This window comes from Somniosus microcephalus, chromosome 15, assembly GCF_052327205.1.
Source record: "Somniosus microcephalus isolate GS21.2 chromosome 15, FLI_Smic_1.0, whole genome shotgun sequence".
NCBI lineage: Eukaryota > Metazoa > Chordata > Chondrichthyes > Squaliformes > Somniosidae > Somniosus > Somniosus microcephalus.
In genome coordinates, this window is record NC_141001.1 from 122,112,972 (window position 1) to 122,130,877 (window position 17,906).

Consider the following 17,906-nt stretch of genomic DNA (forward strand, 5'->3'; position numbering starts at 1 on the left):
CAGCGAGGGAGGCATGAGTGCTGCCATTCACTGCATTGGTCGGACAGTGGCAAAGGATGCTGATCTGAGGCGCAAGTGGAACGAGAGAGGTCAAAAAGGTGATGCCCTTACCATTGGTGCCCAGAACAGGGTCGGCATCTCCACTGGCGACGGGGCCAATCAGCCGGCCTGCCATAATGCGCTCCACACGCTGGTCGAGGTCGGAGAGCTCTTTGACGTCAGGACGGCCTCCCCCGGTCTCACTTCGTTTCCGCCAGTTGTGCGCCACCTTGGCCTGCAAGAGAAAGGACGGCCTCTAAGTACAGTGTGAAGCCCTGATCTTGTCTGCACTGCCTCCCATGGTTGAATAGCTTGTACAGTGTGAAGCCCTGATCTTGTCTGCAATGCCTCCCATGGTGGACTGATCCTGACAGTGTGAAGCCCTGATCTTGTCTGCAATGCCTCCCATGGTGGACTGGCCCTGACAGTGTGAAGCCCTGATCTTGTCTGCACTGCCTCCCATGGTCGAATAGCTTGTACAGTGTGAAGCCCTGATCTTGTCTGCAATGCCTCCCATGGTGGACTGATCCTGACAGTGTGAAGCCCTGATCTTGTCTGCAATGCCTCCCATGGTCGAATAGCTTGTACAGTGTGTAAAGTGCTGAATGTGCAAGTGATTTTCATGACAGTCCCATAGCTGCTGGATGAGGGCTGGCCATTAGGGCTTTCAGGTCCCTTTGCCCATAAAGTTAGGTGCACATGCAAGGATGAGGAGGACACTGGAAAGGGTACTCACCCTGACAACCCGAGTGAGGTCATTGAACTTTTTCCGGCATTGCACAGGAGTCCTGGCAACCACGCTGTTGGAAGACACCCTGTTTGAGACCTCCCTCCAGGCTTTCCGGTAGGCGCTGGGCAGCGGCCTCTTGCCACCTTCTGGGAACAGAACATGGCGCCTGCGCTCCACTCCGCCAACCAGCAGCCTCAGGTCACTGTCGCTGAAGCGCTGCGCTCTCTCCCTGGCCTTCTCCATAGCCCTTTCTCCATAGCCCTGAGCGTTGTGCAGATGAAGCTGAAGTGGTCAGGCCTAGGTTGAGGGCTGCAGTGTGCAGGGCGTGGCAGGCAAACAAATCCACCCTGCCCCTTTAAGAGCTGACCGGCGCCAGAGTGTCTGCCGTCAATCAACAACTCGCCGCACTGGCGCTGCGCCCGGCCTCGGGGGTATCGCTCAGCACCGCTGGCTTAGCGCCTAAAGATAGTCGTGCATCGCCTGTTTTAGCGCAGCAGCAACCTCTTGGGGCGATGCGACTGAATATCGGCGAAGGTGGCGCGACTTTGCGCCGGGCGCAAACTTTAGCGGCCGCCTGACTTTAGCGCCCCAAAAGTGGCTATACTGAATTTCTAGGCCATAGTCCCTTATCCAGAGACATATTCCCTTATCCGGAGACACATTCCCTTATCCGGTGACACTTTCCCTTATCCGGGGACACATTCCCTTATCCGGGGACACATTCCCTTATCCGGAGACACAGTCCCTTATCCGGAGATGTCCCCAGAAGACGAGGATGTATGGTCAGCCTATTTTAACTGAGGCCTGAGCTGGGAATCCGCTGCAGTTTCCTCACCAGGACCAACCCGGGACAGGAGCAGTAAAAACAGCGGCTTCCTTTCCTCTGTGGGAGCGGAGGTGGAGGTGGGGGTGGGGGGCAGAAATCAAGAACGGTGGGAAGGGGGCAACTTTCTCCTCCTCAGTGTGATCCCTACCCGTTTACGCAGCGAGTTGTTGTGACCTGGAATGCACTGCCTGAAAGGGTGGTGGAAACAGATTCAATAGTAACTTTCAAAAGGGAATTGGATAAATACTTGAAGGGGAAAAATTCACAGGGCTGTGGGGAAAGAGCGGGGTGAGTGGGACTAATTGGAGAGCTCTTTCAAAGAGCCGGCACAGGCACGATGGGCCGAATGGCCTCCTCCTGCGCTGTAACTCGGCATACTGTGTTTGACCTTTCTGTGTCTATGATATCAGAGCACTGCATTAGGCTGCAGCTGCTAGGTGGGACAGTCACAGTCTGATAACATATGTTTAAACTGATGAGATGATTCATTATTGAAAGTTCACTTCAAAGTGACAATTTGCACGGCTCATATTAGCTTTATCATCTTCTTAAGAATATCTATCCCATTGAACAGGATAATTACAGCGTGCGTGCATGTTGGGGATAGGGATCTGGGGAACTCGAAAAGCTATGAGGATCAAAGGGACACCTGGTGTTAATTATGATCCAGCACCAGGATTACCACGGTAACTGTTATTAGACGTGTTTACTGTAACTTTTTTTATTCATTCACGGGACGTGGGTGTTGCTGCCAAGGCCCAGCATTTATTGCCCATCCCTAGTTGCCCTTGAGAAGGTGGTGGTGAGCCGCCTTCTTGAACCGCTGCAGTCCGTGTGGTGAAGGTGCTCCCACAGTGCTGTTAGGGAGGGAGTTCCAGGATTTTGTCCCAGCGACGATGAAGGAACGGCCAATATATTTCCAAGTCAGGATGGTGTGTGACTTGGAGGGGAACTTGGAGGCGGTGGTGTTCCCATGCGCCTGCTGCCCTTGTCCGCCTAGGTGGTAGAGGTCGCGGGTCTCTGTTTAATCAGAGTTTCGGATTTGCAACTTGAGCACAGTCCTGGCAGGATTATGTGACAGGCTGGTTACTGCCCAGTGCCACACTGAACCGTTACACAGGGTAGATTTCTCTTTCTTTTCGCTATGACTGGTAACAGTAAAAGTTCAGATTGATTCATAGAGTCATACGGCACAGAAGGAAGCCATTCGGCCCATCGAGTCCGTGTCGGCTCTCTGTAGAGCAATCCAGTCAGTCCCATTCCCCCGCTCTATCCCCTAGCCCTGCAAGTGTATTTCCCTCACATGCCTATCCAGTCTCCCCTGAAAACATTGAGGCCTAGAAATTCAGTGGGCTGCGCCACCCGTTAGCGCCCAAAGAGGGCACTTAGTGGGTTTTGCGCCACTGGCCACGCCTCCCGCTAAATTTAGCGGGACGCTAATGGCGGCGCTAGCCGTTAGCGCTGTGCCGCCACCGATGACGTCATCGGTGTGCGCAGCGCCCCGCTACCACCCCGATCGCGAAATTTGGTAGCGCCCCCTGCTTTAACGCCGGTCGCAATTTGTGACCGGTTCAGGGGGGCCTATCTGCGGTGGTAGAGGCGCAGAGGTGCGCGGCGGCCATTTTTTTTGCTGGCCGCCTGCCAGCACCTCTTCGCGCCGCCGTCCCCGGCCTCCTGAGGCCCCCCCCCCACGTTGTGCCGGCTGTGTCCCAAGAGCCCGGCACTTCTCCTTGGTACCGGGCTCTTTTGCCGGCACTCGCGATCGCCGATCGCGCTGCAGCAGGCCCCTTCCCTTTAAGAAGGGGCGTCAGTGAATTTCTAGGCCTGATTGTCTCCGCTTCCACCACTTCCGTCGGCAGCGAGTTCCAGGTCATCACCAGTCGCTGCGTAAAAAAGTTTTTCCTCACATCCCCCCTGTATCTCTTGCCCAAAACCTTAAATCTGTGTCCCCTAGTCCTTGTACCATCAACTAGTGGGAACAGCCTTTCCCTGTCTAGCCTATCCAAACCCGTCATAATCTTGTACACCTCGATCAAATCACCCCTCAACCTCCTTTGCTCCAATGAAAACAAATCCAGCTTCTCCAACCTGTCCTTGTAGCTAAGATTCAAGTGAAAGCAGCGACTGACTTTCGATCTGATCGACATCAAGTCCATGGAAAACTGAAGAAGGGGAAGTTGTGTTGAGGCTTTGGGTGTTGTCTAGCAAGACAATCACTCGGCCAACGATGCAACCTCTGCCGTCCATTCCAAGGGCCGCACCAGCTAGAGGGCAGTTGCCTGTATATAGGAGTGAAAGATTGAACAGGCCGGGGCTCCTTCCTCTAGAAAACAGAAGGCTGAGGGGTGGCCTGATCGAGGTCTTTGAGATTATGAAAGGGTTTGATAGGGTAGAGGTAGGGAAGGTGTTTCCACTTGTGGGGGAGACCAGAACTAGAGGCCATCAATATAAGATAGTCACCAATAAATCCAATAGGGAATTCAGGAGAAACTTCTTTACCCAGAGAGCGGTGAGAATGTGGAACTCGCTGCCACAGGGAGTGGTTGAGGCGAAGAGCACAGATACATTTAAGGGGAAACATAGAAACATAGAAAAATAGGAGCAGGAGTAGGCCATTCGGCCCGTCGAGCCTGCTCCGCCATTCAATATGATCATGGCTGATCCTCTATCTCAATACCATATTCCTGCACTCTCCCCATACCCCTTGGTGCCTTTTGTGTCTAGAAATCTATCTATCTCCTTCTTAAATATATTCAGTGACTTGGCCTCCACAGCCTTCTGTGGTAGAGAATTCCACAGGTTCACCACCTTCTGAGTGAAGAAATTTCTCCTCATCTCAGTCCTAAATGTCCTACCCCGTATCCTGAGACTGTGACCCCTCAGTCTCGACCCCCCAGCCAGGGGAAACATCCTCCCTGCATCCAGTCTGTCTAGCCCTGTCAGAATTTTATATGTTTCAATGAGATCCCCTCTCATTCTTCTAAACTCTAGTGAATACAGGTCTAGTCGACCCAATCTCTCATACATCATACAACAGTCCTGCCATCCCAGGAATCAGTCTGGTGAACCTTCGCTGCACTCCCTCTATGGCAAGTATATCCTTTCTTAGGTAAGGAGACCAAAACTGCACACAGTACTCCAGGTGTGGTCTCACCACGGCCCTGTATAACTGTAGTAAGACATCCTTGCTCCTGTACTCAAATCGTCTTGCAATGAAGGCCAACATACCATTTGCCTTCCTGACTGCTTGCTGCACCTGTATGCTTACCTTCAGCGACTGGTGCACAAGGACACCCAGGTCCCTTTGTACATCATCTGCTTCATCAATGACCGTCCCTCCAACATAAGGTCAGAAATGGCCTCTTTCTGCGCTGTAAATTCCATGCAATATGCAACCTCTTTGTGTAGCACCAGTCATTGTTGGGGCTAGTAGTGAGGGAGCTAACAGTAAAATATTATTTGACTTTGGCTCGGTGGTAACATTCCTGCTTTCGAGTCAGAACGTCCTGGTTTTGAATGCTGCTCCAGACAGCTTCGACTCTGGAACACAGGAACAGGAGTAGGCCTCTCAGCCCCTCGGGCCTGTTCCGCCATTCAATGAGATCATGGCTGATCTGCGACCTAACTCCATCTACCCGCCTTTGGTTCATATCCCTTAATACCTTTGGTTAACAAAAAGCTATTGATCTCCGATTTAAAATTAACAATTGATCGAGCATCAATTGCCGTTTGCGGAAGAGAGTTCCAAACTTCTACCACCCTTTGTGTGTAGAAGTGTTTCCTAATTTCACTCCTGAAAGGTCTGGCTCTAATTTTTAGACTCTGCCCCCTAGTCCTAGAATCCCCAACCAGCGGAAATAATTTATCTCTAGCCACCCTATCTGTTCCCCTTAATATCCTGAAAACTCCGATCACTGGCTGACATCCGTGGGATACTCGTGTTCGGTGGGTTTGTGTCTCTCCTCCAGCTAATCTTTTACAGCATTGTGCACAGGAACAATATTGAATTGTGATAAAGGAGTTTACAGTTGTGTCTCTCCACAGGTCTGGCAGTGTGGGGGCAGCGTCGAGGTGCTCCCTTGTTCCAGGCTCGCCCACATCGAGAGAGCCCACAAACCCTATACCACGGATCTCGGCATCCATGTCCGCAGGAACGCACTGAGGGTAGCAGAGGTCTGGATGGACGAGTTCAAAAGTCATGTCTACATGGCCTGGAACCTTCCAAGAGAGGTGGGTTAACAGGGAGGTGGTGGACAAGCCAATGACTTCCATTGATGGACTTGCTCACTGTGTGCTCCGTGACAAGAAGACCTCCCTCTATACCAAGAGCGCCACCAAGACCTCCTGCATCGTCTGTCTCCGCCACCATCCCCAGCTCATCCGCTGCCGAAACCCTCATCCATGAAATCTAGACTCGACTATTCCAACGCTCTCCGGGCCGGCCTCGCACCCCCCACCCTCCGTAAACTTCAGCTCATCCCAAACTCTGCTGCCCCGTGTCCTAACTCACACCCAGTCCCATTCACCCATTCACCCCCTGTGCTCACTGCCCCGTGTCCTAACTCACACCGTGTCCCGTTCACCCATCACCCTCTGTGCTCACTGCCCGTGTCCTAACTCACACCGTGTCCCGTTCACCCATCACCCTCTGTGCTCACTGCCCCGTGTCCTAACTCACACCCAGTCCAGTTCACCCATCACCCCCTTGTGCTCACTGCCCGTGTCTTAGCTCACACCGTGTCCCATTCACCCATTCACCCCCTGTGCTCACTGCCCCGTGTCCTAACTCACACCGTGTCCCGTTCACCCATCACCCTCTGTGCTCACTGCCCCGTGTCCTAACTCACACCCAGTCCCGTTCACCCATCACCCCCTGTGATCACTGCCACGTGTCCTAACTCACACCGTGTCCCGTTCACCCATCACCCCCTGTGCTCACTGCCCCGTGTCCTAACTCACACCGTGTCCCGTTCACCCATCACCCTCTGTGCTCGCTGCCCGTGTCCTAACTCACACCCAGTCCCGTTCACCCATCACCCCCTGTGCTCACTGCCCCGTGTCCTAACTCACACCCAGTCCCGTTCACCCATCACCCCCCGTGCTCACTGCCCCGTGTCCTAACTCACACCCAGTCCCGTTCACCCATCACCCCCTGTGCTTACTACCCCGTGTCCTCACTCACACCCAGTCCTGTTCACCCGTCACCCCCTGTGCTCACTGCCCCGTGTCCGAACTCACACCCAGTCCCGTTCACCCATCACCCCCTGTGCTCACTGCCCCGTGTCCTAACTCACACCCAGTCCCATTCAGCCATCACCCCCTGTGCTCACTGCCCCGTGTCCTAACTCACACCCAGTCCCGTTCACCCATCACCCCCTGTGATCACTGCCACGTGTCCTAACTCACACCGTGTCCCGTTCACCCATCACCCTCTGTGCTCACTGCCCGTGTCCTAACTCACACCCAGTCCCGTTCACCCATCACCCCCTGTGCTCACTGCCCCGTGTCCTAACTCACACCCAGTCCCGTTCACCCATCACCCCCTGTGCTCACTGCCCCGTGTCCTAACTCACACCCAGTCCTGTTCACCCATCACCCCCTGTGCTCACTGCCCCGTGCCCTAACTCACACCCAGTCCCATTCACCCATCACCCCCTGTGCTCACTGCCCCGTGTCCTAACTCACATCCAGTCCCGTTCACCCATCACCCCCTGTGCTCACTGCCCCGTGTCCTAACTCACACCCAGTCCCGTTCACCCATCACCCCCTGTGCTCACTGCCCGTGTCCTAACTCACACCCAGTCCCGTTCACCCATCACCCCCTGTGCTCACTGCCCCGCGTCCTAACTCACAGCCAGTCCCGTTCACCCATCACGCGCTGTGCTCACTGCCCCGTGTCCTAACTCACACCCAGTCCCGTCCACCCATCACCCCCTGTGCTCACTGCCCCGTGTCCTAACTCACACCCAGTCCCGTTCACCCATCACCCCCTGTGCTCACTGCCCCGTGTCCTAACTCACACCCAGTCCCATTCACCCATCACCCCCTGTGCTCACTACCCCGTGTCCTAACTCACACCGTGTCCCGTTCACCCATCACCCCCTGTGCTCACTGCCCCGTGTCCTAACTCACACCCAGTCCCGTTCACCCATCACCCCCTGTGCTCACTGCCCCGTGTCCTAACTCACACCCAGTCCCGTTCACCCATCACCCCGTGCTCACTGCCCCATGTCCTAACTCACACCCAGTCCCGTTCACCCATCACCCCTCATGCTCACTGCCCCGTGTCCTAACTCACACCCAGTCCCGTTCACCCATCACCCCCTGTGCTCGCTGCCCGTGTCGTAACTCACACCCTGTCCCGTTCACCCATCACCCCCTGTGCTCGCTGCCCCGTGACCTAACTCACACCCAGTCCCGTTCACCCATCACCTCCTGTGCTCACTGCCCCGTGTCCTAACTCGCACCCAGTCCCATTCACCCATCACCCCCTGTGCTCACTGCCCCTTATCCTAACTCGCACCGAGTCCCGTTCACACATCACCCCCTGTGCTCACTGCCCCGTGTCCTAACTCACACCCAGTCCCGTTCACACATCACCCCCTGTGCTCACTGCCCCGTGTCCTAACTCACACCCAGTCCCGTTCACCCATCACCCCCTGTGCTCGCTGCCCCGTGTCCTAACTCGCACCCAGTCCCATTCACCCATCACCTCCTGTGCTCACTGCCCCTTATCCTAACTCGCACCAAGTCCCGTTCACACATCACCCCCTGTGCTCACTGCCCCGTGTCCTAACTCACACCAAGTCCCGTTCACACATCACCCCCTGTGCTCGCTGACCTACACTGTCTCCCAGTCCTGCACGCCTCAATTTCAAAATTCTCATCCTGGTGTTCTAATCCGTCCAGGGCCTTCTCGCCCCTCCCTATCTCTGTAACCTCCTCCAGCCGCACAACCCCCCGAGATCTCTGCGATCCTCTAATTCTGGCCTCTTGCGCATCCTTCCCAGCCAACCTCTTTTCAAATATTGTGTATTTCCAGCATTTTATAAAAATTGGTAAGATTGGTAGATAGGCTGCATCGATCTGTACCAAAATATTAATGTTTAATATCAGATGCTGACAAAGAACAACAGCTTGCATGTATATAGCGTCTTTAACATAGTAAAATGTCCCAAGGTGCTTCACAGGAGGTTAACAAACAAAATTTGACACTGAGCTACATAAGGAGATATTCGATGACAGGTGACCAAAAGCATGGTCAAAGAAGCACAGGTACAAAGGTCCAAATGGCCTCCTTCTGTACTGTATCATTCTACGATTATGAGATTTGGAAAATAGCTGCCAAAGTACGGTATCAGCGGCGAGCGTTTATCTGCTGCTCACTCGGTGCGGGCTCTATCTTGCTTCTTCAGAATCCTGGTGGACTTAAAAGTGTCAGTGAGTGGCTCAGTGGGCAGCACTCTCTCGTTTCTGCGTCAGCAGGTTGTGGGTTCAAGTCCCGCTCCAGAGACTCGAGCACAAAAATCTAATCTGACACTCCAGTGCAGTACTGAGGGAGCGCTGCACTGTCGGAGGGGCAGTACTGAGGGAGTGCTGCACTGTTGGAGGGGCAGTACTGAGGGAGTGCTGCACTGTCACAGGGGCAGTACTGAGGGAGCGCCGCACTGTCGGAGGGGCAGTACTGAGGGAGCGCTGCACTGTCGGAGGGTCAGTACTGAGGGAGTGCCGCACTGCTGAAGGGGCAGTACTGAGAGAGTGCTGCACTGTCGGAGGGGCAGTACTGAAGGAGTGCTGCACTGTCGGAGGGGCAGTACTAAGGGAGCGCTGCATGGTCGGAGGGTCGGTACTGAGGGAGTGCCGCACTGTTGGAGGGGCAGTACTGGGAGAGTGCTGCACTGTCGGAGGGGCAGTACTGAGGGAGTGCTGCACTGTCGGAGGGGCAGTACTGAGGGAGTGCTGCACTGTCGGAGGGGCAGTACTGAGGGAGCGCTGCACTGTTGGAGGGGCAGTACTGAGGGAGTGCTGCACTGTCGGAGGGGCAGTACTGAGGGAGCGCCGCACTGTCGGAGGGGCAGTACTGAGGGAGTGCCGCACTGTTGAAGGGGCAGTACTGAGAGAGTGCTGCACTGTCGGAGGGGCAGTACTGAAGGAGTGCTGCACTGTCGGAGGGGCAGTACTGAGGGAGCGCTGCACGGTCGGAGGGTCAGTACTGAGGGAGTGCCGCACTGTTGGAGGGGCAGTACTGGGAGAGTGCTGCACTGTCGGAGGGGCAGTACTGAGGGAGTGCTGCACTGTCAGCGGGGCAGTACTGAGGGAGTGCTGCACTGTCGGAGGGGCAGTACTGAGGGAACGCTGCACTGTCAGAGGGGCAGTACTGAGAGAGTGCTGCACTGTCGGAGGGGCAGTACTGAGGGAGCGCTGCATTGTCGGAGGTGCCATTTTTCGGATGAGACGTTAAACCGATGCCCTATCTGCTCTCTCAGGTGAATGTAAAAGATCCCATTGTACTGTTTTGAAGAAGAGCAGGGGAGTTCTCCCTGGTGACCTGGCCAATATTTATCCCTCAATCTACATCACTATTAAGCAGATTATCTGGTCATTATCATGTTGCTGTTTGTGGGAGCTTGCTGTGCGCAAATTGGCTGCCACGATTCCACGTACTAGGGCTTTAAACTATAAAAGCGGGGGGGTGGTCAGGTGAGGGGAAATTTAGAAATCTAAGGAGAAAGGTCAAGACAATAGAGCAGTGTAGTGATTTGGGTAAAAATAAGCTGCGTGTGACAGGAAGGGACAGAGAGTTTAATGGTAGCTGTGCAGCAGTGAATAAGGTCAAAGCAGGGAATAATGGTAAAAATGTAAATTAAAAGCTCTATCTGAATGCACGAAGCATTCGTAATAAGATAGACGAACTAACGGCACAAATAGAGATAAATGGGTTTGATCTAATAGCCATTACAGAGACGTGACTGCAAGGTGGCCAAGGTTGGGAACTAAATCTTCCAGAGTACTTGACGTTTTGAAAAGACAGGCAGAATGGAAAAGGAGGGGGAGTAGCCCTGATAATAAACGATGACATAAGGACAGTAGCGAGAAAGGATCTCGGCTCAGAAGATCAGGAAGTAGAATCAGTTTGGGTGGAGATAAGGAATAACAAGGGGCAGAAAACACTGGTAGGAGTAGTATATAGGCCCCCTAACAGTAGCTATACCATTGGACAGAATATTAATCAAGAAATAATAGGAGCTTGCAACAAAGGTAATGCAATAATTGTGTGGGGCTTTAATCTTCATATAGACTGGACAAATCAAATTGGCAAAGGTAGTCTGGAGGACGAATTCATGGAATGCATTTGGGACAGTTTCCAAGAACAATATGTCATGGAACCAACCAGGGAACAGGCTATTTTAGATCTTGTATTGTGTAATGAGACAAGGTTAATTAGCAATCTCATAGTAAAGGATCCTCTGGGGCAGAGTGATCATAATATGATAGAATTTCACATTCATTTTGAGAGTGATTTGCCTAAGTCCGAAACTAGAGTCTTAAACTTAAATAAAGGCAATTACAGAGGTATGAGGGGTGAGTTGGCTAAGGCAGATTGGAAAAATAGATTAAAAGGTATGGTGGTAGATAAGCAGTGGCTAGCACTTAAAAAATATTTCATAATTCTCAACAAAAATACATTCCATTGAGAAACAAAAAACTCCACGGGAAAAGTGATCCAACTGTGGTTAACTAAAGAAGTTAAGGATAGCAATAGATTGAAAGAAGAAGCTTATAATGTTGCAAAGAATAATAGAAAGCCTGAGGATTGGGAGAGTTTCAGAAACCAGCAAAGGTTGACCAACAAATTGATAAAAAGGGATAAAATAGAATATGAGAGAAAACTAGCAAGAAATATAAAAGCAGATTGTAAGAGCTTCTACAAGTATGTAAAAAGGAAGAGAGTAGCAAAAGTAAACGTTGGTCCCTTAGAGGCTGAGACAGGAGAAATTATTATGGGGAATAAGGAAATGGCAGAAACGTTAAACAAATATTTTTTATCTGTCTTCACAGTAGAAGACATAAAAAGCATACCAAAAATGGTGGGGAACCAAGGGTCTAATAACGGTGAGGAACTTAAAGTAATTAATATAAGTAGAGAAAAAGTACTGGAGAAACTAATGGGACTGAAAGCCAGCAAATCCCCATGACCTGACGGCCTACATCCTAAGGTTCTAAAAGAGGTGGCTGAAGAGATAGTGAATGCATTGGTTTTGATCTTCCAAAATTCCCTCGAGTCTAGAACGGTCCAAGTGGATTGGAAGGTAGCAATTCAAGAAAGGAGGGAGAGAAAAAACAGGGAACTACAGGCCAGTTAGCCTGACATCAGTCGGGAAAATGCTGAAATCCATTGGAAGTGTTATCAGGGCACTTAGAAAATCATAACAAGATTAGGCAGAATCAACATGGTTTTATGAAAGGGAAATCGTGTTTGACAAATTTATTAGAGCTTTTTGAGGATATAACTAGCAGGGTAGATAAAGGGGAACCAGTGGATGTAGTGTCATAAATCGCAACTTCTACAAGAAGTAACTCGAAGTACTACTGAACAGCCATCTGAGGGCGCCGTCCGAGGAGTATAAATACTCGGGCGTGGGCCCACCTTGACCAGAGACAATCTGAAACAGGAAGTTAGTGACTACTAACTAGACCTCCATGTTTTGTTACAAGTCGATTAAAGCCTTGCTTTATGTACAACCAAGTGCGTAGTGAGTCTTTATTACGTCATGTAGTATATTTGGATTTCCAAAAGGCATTCGATAAGGAGCCATCTAAAAGGTTATTACTCAAGATTAGGGCTCACGGGGTTGGGAGTAATATAATAGCATGGATAGAGGATTGGTTAATGGACAGAAAACAGAGAGTAGGGATAAACGGATCTTTTTCAGGTTGGCAGGCTGTTACTAGTGAGGTGCCGCAAGGATCAGTGTTGGGCCTCAGCTATTTACAATCTATATTAATGACCTAGACGAAAGGACCGAGTGTAACGTATCCAAGTTTGCTGATGATACAAAGCTAGGTGGGACAGTAAGTTGTGAGGAGAACACAAAGAGTCTGCAAAGGGATATAGATAGACTGAGTGAGTGGGCAGTAAGGTGGCAGATGGAGTATAATGTGGGGAAATGTGAGGTTATTCACTTTGGTAGGAAGAATAGAAAAACAGAATATTTTTTAAATGGTGAGAAACTTTCAAATGTTGGTGTTCAGAGAGATTTGGGTGTCCTCGTGCAAGAAACACAGAAAGCTAGCATGCAGGTACAGCAAGCAATAAGGAAGGCAAATGGCATGTTGGCCTTTATTGCAAGGGGGTTGGAGTATAAGAGTGAGGAAGTCTTGCTACAATTGTACAGGGCCTTGGTGAGACCACACCTGGAGTACTGTGCACAGTTTTGGTCTCCTTATCTAAGGAAGGATATACTTGCCTTGGAGGCGGTGCAACGAAGGTTCACTGGATTGATTCCTGGGATGAGAGGGCTGTCCTATGATGAGATTGTGTAGATTGGGCCGATACTCTCTGGGGTTTAGAAGAATGAGAGGAGATCTCATTGAAACATGCAAGATTCTGAGGGGGATTGACAGGGTAGATGCTGAGAGGATGTTTCCCCTGGCTCGAGTGTCTAGAACTAGGGGGCAGAGTCTCAGGATAAGGGGTCGGCCATTTAAAACTGAGCTGAGGAGAAATTTCTTCACTCAGAGGGTTGTGAATCTTTGGAATTCTCCGCCCCAGAGGGCTGTGAATGCTCAGTCGTTGATGTAGTGTATGTACCTTTAAGGGGGAGAACTACTTTTTACAGCTCCTGTATCTTGTAGTACCGGCAGTGACCACACCTGTATATAAACCCTGAGTAGTGATCTGTACAGCCAGTTGCAGTTTGAACCCTCATTCAGTAAACACCTGTTGATCGTTCCCTGCAGTCTTTGTCTGATTATTGAAGGACACCACATTGAAATACCCGGATCTAACATTGGCGACGAGAAATATTCGAACCTACCTGACCTTCCAGGGATTCGCTCCTGGAGAACAGTGGAAGGAGGTTGAGTCCAGAAGCACGGGCATCGCAGGGGAGGCTGTCAAGAGCCAGGCTTGGCCTTCCAGCCACGGTGGTCCAGCGAAACGGGCTGGCAACAGGTACTGCGCAGACCCTTCCCGGACAGCGGCGGCTAGAGCCGACCGAGCGGCACAGAAAGGGCCGAGCAGCGTCGACGGGGGAGAGAGAGAGGGCAGAGCGCACGGGGCACAGCCGGTGTTCAAGGGCCAAGCAGCGTCAATGAGAGAGAGCAGAGCGCAGCCAGTGTTCGGGACCGAGCGGCGTCAACGGGGGAGAGAGGCGAGAGAGAGCAGAGCGCAGCCGGTGTTCAGGGGCCGAGCAGCGTCAACGGGGGAGAGAGGCGTGCAGGAAAACACGAGGTGCTGCCATTTCCACGAGGACCGCACAGAGAACGGCATTGGCAGCAGCACAGGAGCAGCGCGCGAGGCCCACAGGGCGTCGCCATTTGCCAAGAGGACCGCCGAGAGTGGCGTTGGCAGCAGCGCGGGAGACGCCATTTTAAGCCGCTGCGGGGAAGAAAGGAAAGCACGGGAGACGCCATTTTAAGCCGCAGCGGGGAAGAAAGGAAAGCGCGGGAGACGCCATTTTAAGCCGCAGCGGGGAAGAAAGGAAAGCGCGGGAGACGCCATTTTAAGCCAGTCTAACCACACCCAAAAATGCCGAAGAGTGGTAGTATCACAGCGTTCGACAATGAAGTCGAAGATTGGACGACATATGTCAAACGCATAGAAGTATACTGCAAGGCGAATGAAGTGCCAGATGACAAGAAAGCGCTGGTATTGTTGAATTCAATGGGTGCAAAAACGTATGGCTTACTACGAAACTTAGTAACCCCAGAGAAGCCAGTAGAAAAGGATTTTGAAAACATAGGGCCAGAAATTCCAGGCCAGAAGCGTGAGTACGGTCGGCTTACTCACGCTTCTGGCCGTTGGAAATGCCGGCGTTCAGCATGAACAGCGCATGCGGGGAACGCCGGCATTTCCAGACCTCGAGCGCGTGCGACTGCACAGGCAGCGCTTGCGCAGTGAACTTCGTGGATTTCATTCATGAAATCCGTGAGGGTAAGTCCTTAGAAGTTACACATGAAAAAATCAAGTGTAAAGTTGTTCATTGGCTGCGGAGGAAGATATATTTTATCGTGGAGCTTTTGAAATGCAATATTTTTGTTTGGGAAAGGGAGGGAAGTTATTTTAAGAAATTTTAAGTAAGTTTTAAAGTTTAAATTTTTTTTTTAAAAGGGTTTTCAGAACGGTAGGTAGAAGGAGCAATTGTGGCTGTGTGAATGGAATGTGAGAATGAGTTATGTATGTATGTCCACATATATTCCTTTACGTATATGTATGTATGTTTTATATTCCTTTACTAATGTGTATGAATGTATGTTTTTAATTATGATTTTCCAATAAGTTACTTTCTCTGAAAGTCATAATTAAATAATACATTCATACACATAAATAAAGGAATATATACATAACACGCAAAGGAATATATACAGACATACATACTTTCAGAAGCTCCACGATAAGAAATATCTTCCTCCGCAGCCTGTGGAGCAACTGTACCCATGCTTTTTTCATGTGTAAGTTGTAATGACTGGACCTCACTGAAAGCATTAATGAAAGCGGCGAATTATACTGCGCACGCGCTGCCTGTGCAGTCGCACGCGTTCTGCCTCTGAACCCCTTCGTTCAGAGGACAGGAAATGCCGGTTTTCCCCACATGCACTGTGAATGCTGAAAACCGGCATTTCATCCGGCCAGATGCGTAAGTACCCCGACCGTACTAGCGCATTTGGAAGGGAATTACTGGGCCAGCATTTTACATGTCAATAAAATAAAAAATTTAACAATTGCACGACTTGCCCCCTCGCATCTGCGACTGAGGGCCCAAGGAGGTGCATTGCGCAAGAGGTCATCATCGTACGTATCCTCACACTGTTCCCTTTGGGGAACTGTATGAAGTGGTGGAAGGATTTATGGCCGTGATTAACGCTCATTCCGTGACCGTAACCATCTTTGAACCAGCCATTAGGGTGGTTAGTCCTATGGCGGGAGGGTTTTACGGGCTCCCACAACCCATCTGAGGGGGGGGGGGCCACCAACACCCACGGACGCAAGTATCCCGCTGGATGTCCACCCAGAATTTAAAGTTGGAGCTCCGACTCCACTTGCCGGGACTGTCTGGAGTGGGGTTCAAAACCCTACTCCTTCTGGCCCAGCGGCGGGGATGCTTACTGCTACGCAAAAGGCCCACTCCGCACAAAAGGTGACACCCATACGTTTCCTGCGCCTTTTCCCTCCCCGTGACTGGAGCCCTATGCTGCCATTTCACGTTGCTAATTGGATTGGGCCTTTGTCATAGCGGTAGGATCCCCGCCGCTGGGCCAGATCAGGGTAGGGTTTCGAACCCCGCTCCAGACAGTCCCGGCAAGTGGAGTCGGAGCTCCGGCTCTAAATTCTGGGTTGACATCCAGTGGGATATTTGCGTCCGTGGGTGTGGGTGGCCCCCCCTCCTTGTATAGCTTGTGGGAGCCCGTAAAACCCTCCCGCCATAGGACTAACTGCCCTAATGGCTGGTTCAAAGATGGTTACGGTCACGGAATGAGCGTTAATCATGGCCATAAATCCTTCCACCACTTCATACAGTTCCCCAAAGGGAACAGTGTGAAGACACGTATGACGACGACATTGCTAAATAAATAAATGGAATTTAAAAAATTCTTTTAGGGCTTTTAAAAGTCTTTAAATTGCTTTAATTCTCTTTAAAACTACTTCAGATTACTCAAAATAATGTAAACATTTTAAAAAGTTTATAAAAGTTACCAAAATCTTCAAAAAACTTCCAAAAACCTATTTAAACTGCTGCTTTGCATGTAAAAATCCTTAGCAGCTTGACAGAAACATTGGGGGCGTGTCCAGTGAAACTGAGACCTCAAGGGGCGTGTCTCACTTACACTGCACGCTCCTGGCTTCGCGCTGGCTGCACTCCTGGGCGGCGTGACGTCATACGCTGCCCGGGAATGTGCTTTCTATTTCTGCAAGTTCAGGCGTCCCAGAAGCTGATCGGCACGAGCGCGGGGTAAGTGCAAATACGGGGCTTGCACGCGCTGCAAGCCCCGTTCTGGAATTTCTGGGCCATAGTGTCAATCCTACAGGACCACTTAAACCCCACACCGCTGCTGATAGCAGAAAGATTTAAGTTTCACAAAAGGAACCAGCATAAAGGTGAAAGTAATACATTTAACGGAACTGCGCAAGCTATCGAAACACTGCCAGTTTGGAACGGGACTAGCAGATACTTTAAGGGACAAGTTTGTGTGTGGACTTCAAAGTGAAGGAACCCAGAAACGGCTTCTATCAGAAAAGGATCTTACGCTGGACAAGGCTTTCAGCATTGCAGTATCACACGAAGCAGCCGCACGGGGCGCTGCAGAGATACAACGGAGACCGCAAGAATATGGCACAAATGAAATGTCATACGGAACAGTGAAGTGCTATCGCTGCGGCAGAACAACACACGACCATAATGATTGCTGGTTCAAGGACAAAGTGTGCAGACAGTGTGGAAAAGTAGGACGCATAGCAAGAGTCTGCAGGTCGCGTAAGAAAACCAGCAGCAAGAAATCTCCACAGGAGAAGTACAAGAAGGTACATAAGGTGATGGAGAGTAGTTCAGACGAACAGAAGAGTGATACAGACTCCGGAAGCAAGGAGCTGGGTTGTCTGAAACTACATAATGTGATCAAAATGGAGGATCACCAAACTATCTGGGTCACGCTCAAGATAGCAGGAGTCCAAGTGAAAATGGAATTGGACACAGGATCAGCCCTAACAGTCATAAACCGAAGGAACTACAAGCGGCTATTCTCACATATACCCTTGAGAGATACAAAGATTGTCTTGAAGACGTACACGGGGCAAAAAGTCTACCCCAAAGGAAAAATAAGGGTGAACGTTATATATAACGGCAAGGAAACACCAAAAATGGACCTATATGTATTGCCAGATGGAGGACCACCACTACTAGGACGTGAATGGATCCGGAAGATACAGCTAGATTGGCATTCCATACAAGCACTGACTGTAGATGCCAAAAAGGATGACGACGTCACACCTGGACGACTGTCAAAAATGCTAACTGACACACAAGAAGTGTTCCAGGAGGGACTCGGAACACTAAAAGGCATAACAGCGACGATCAAAATAGAGGAAAATGC

General features: G+C 50.8%; 1 protein-coding gene across 1 annotated transcript in view; it reads left to right on the top strand.

Annotated features, from left to right (window-relative positions):
• LOC147107196 (polypeptide N-acetylgalactosaminyltransferase 18-like) overlaps positions 1-17,906 on the top strand; it is a 729,889-nt gene that overhangs the window by 563,014 nt on the left and 148,969 nt on the right. The window contains exon 7 of the mRNA XM_086008375.1: positions 5,640-5,825. Coding sequence (XP_085864501.1) covers positions 5,640-5,825 — 186 coding nt within the window. The remainder of the gene's footprint in view (positions 1-5,639; positions 5,826-17,906) is intronic.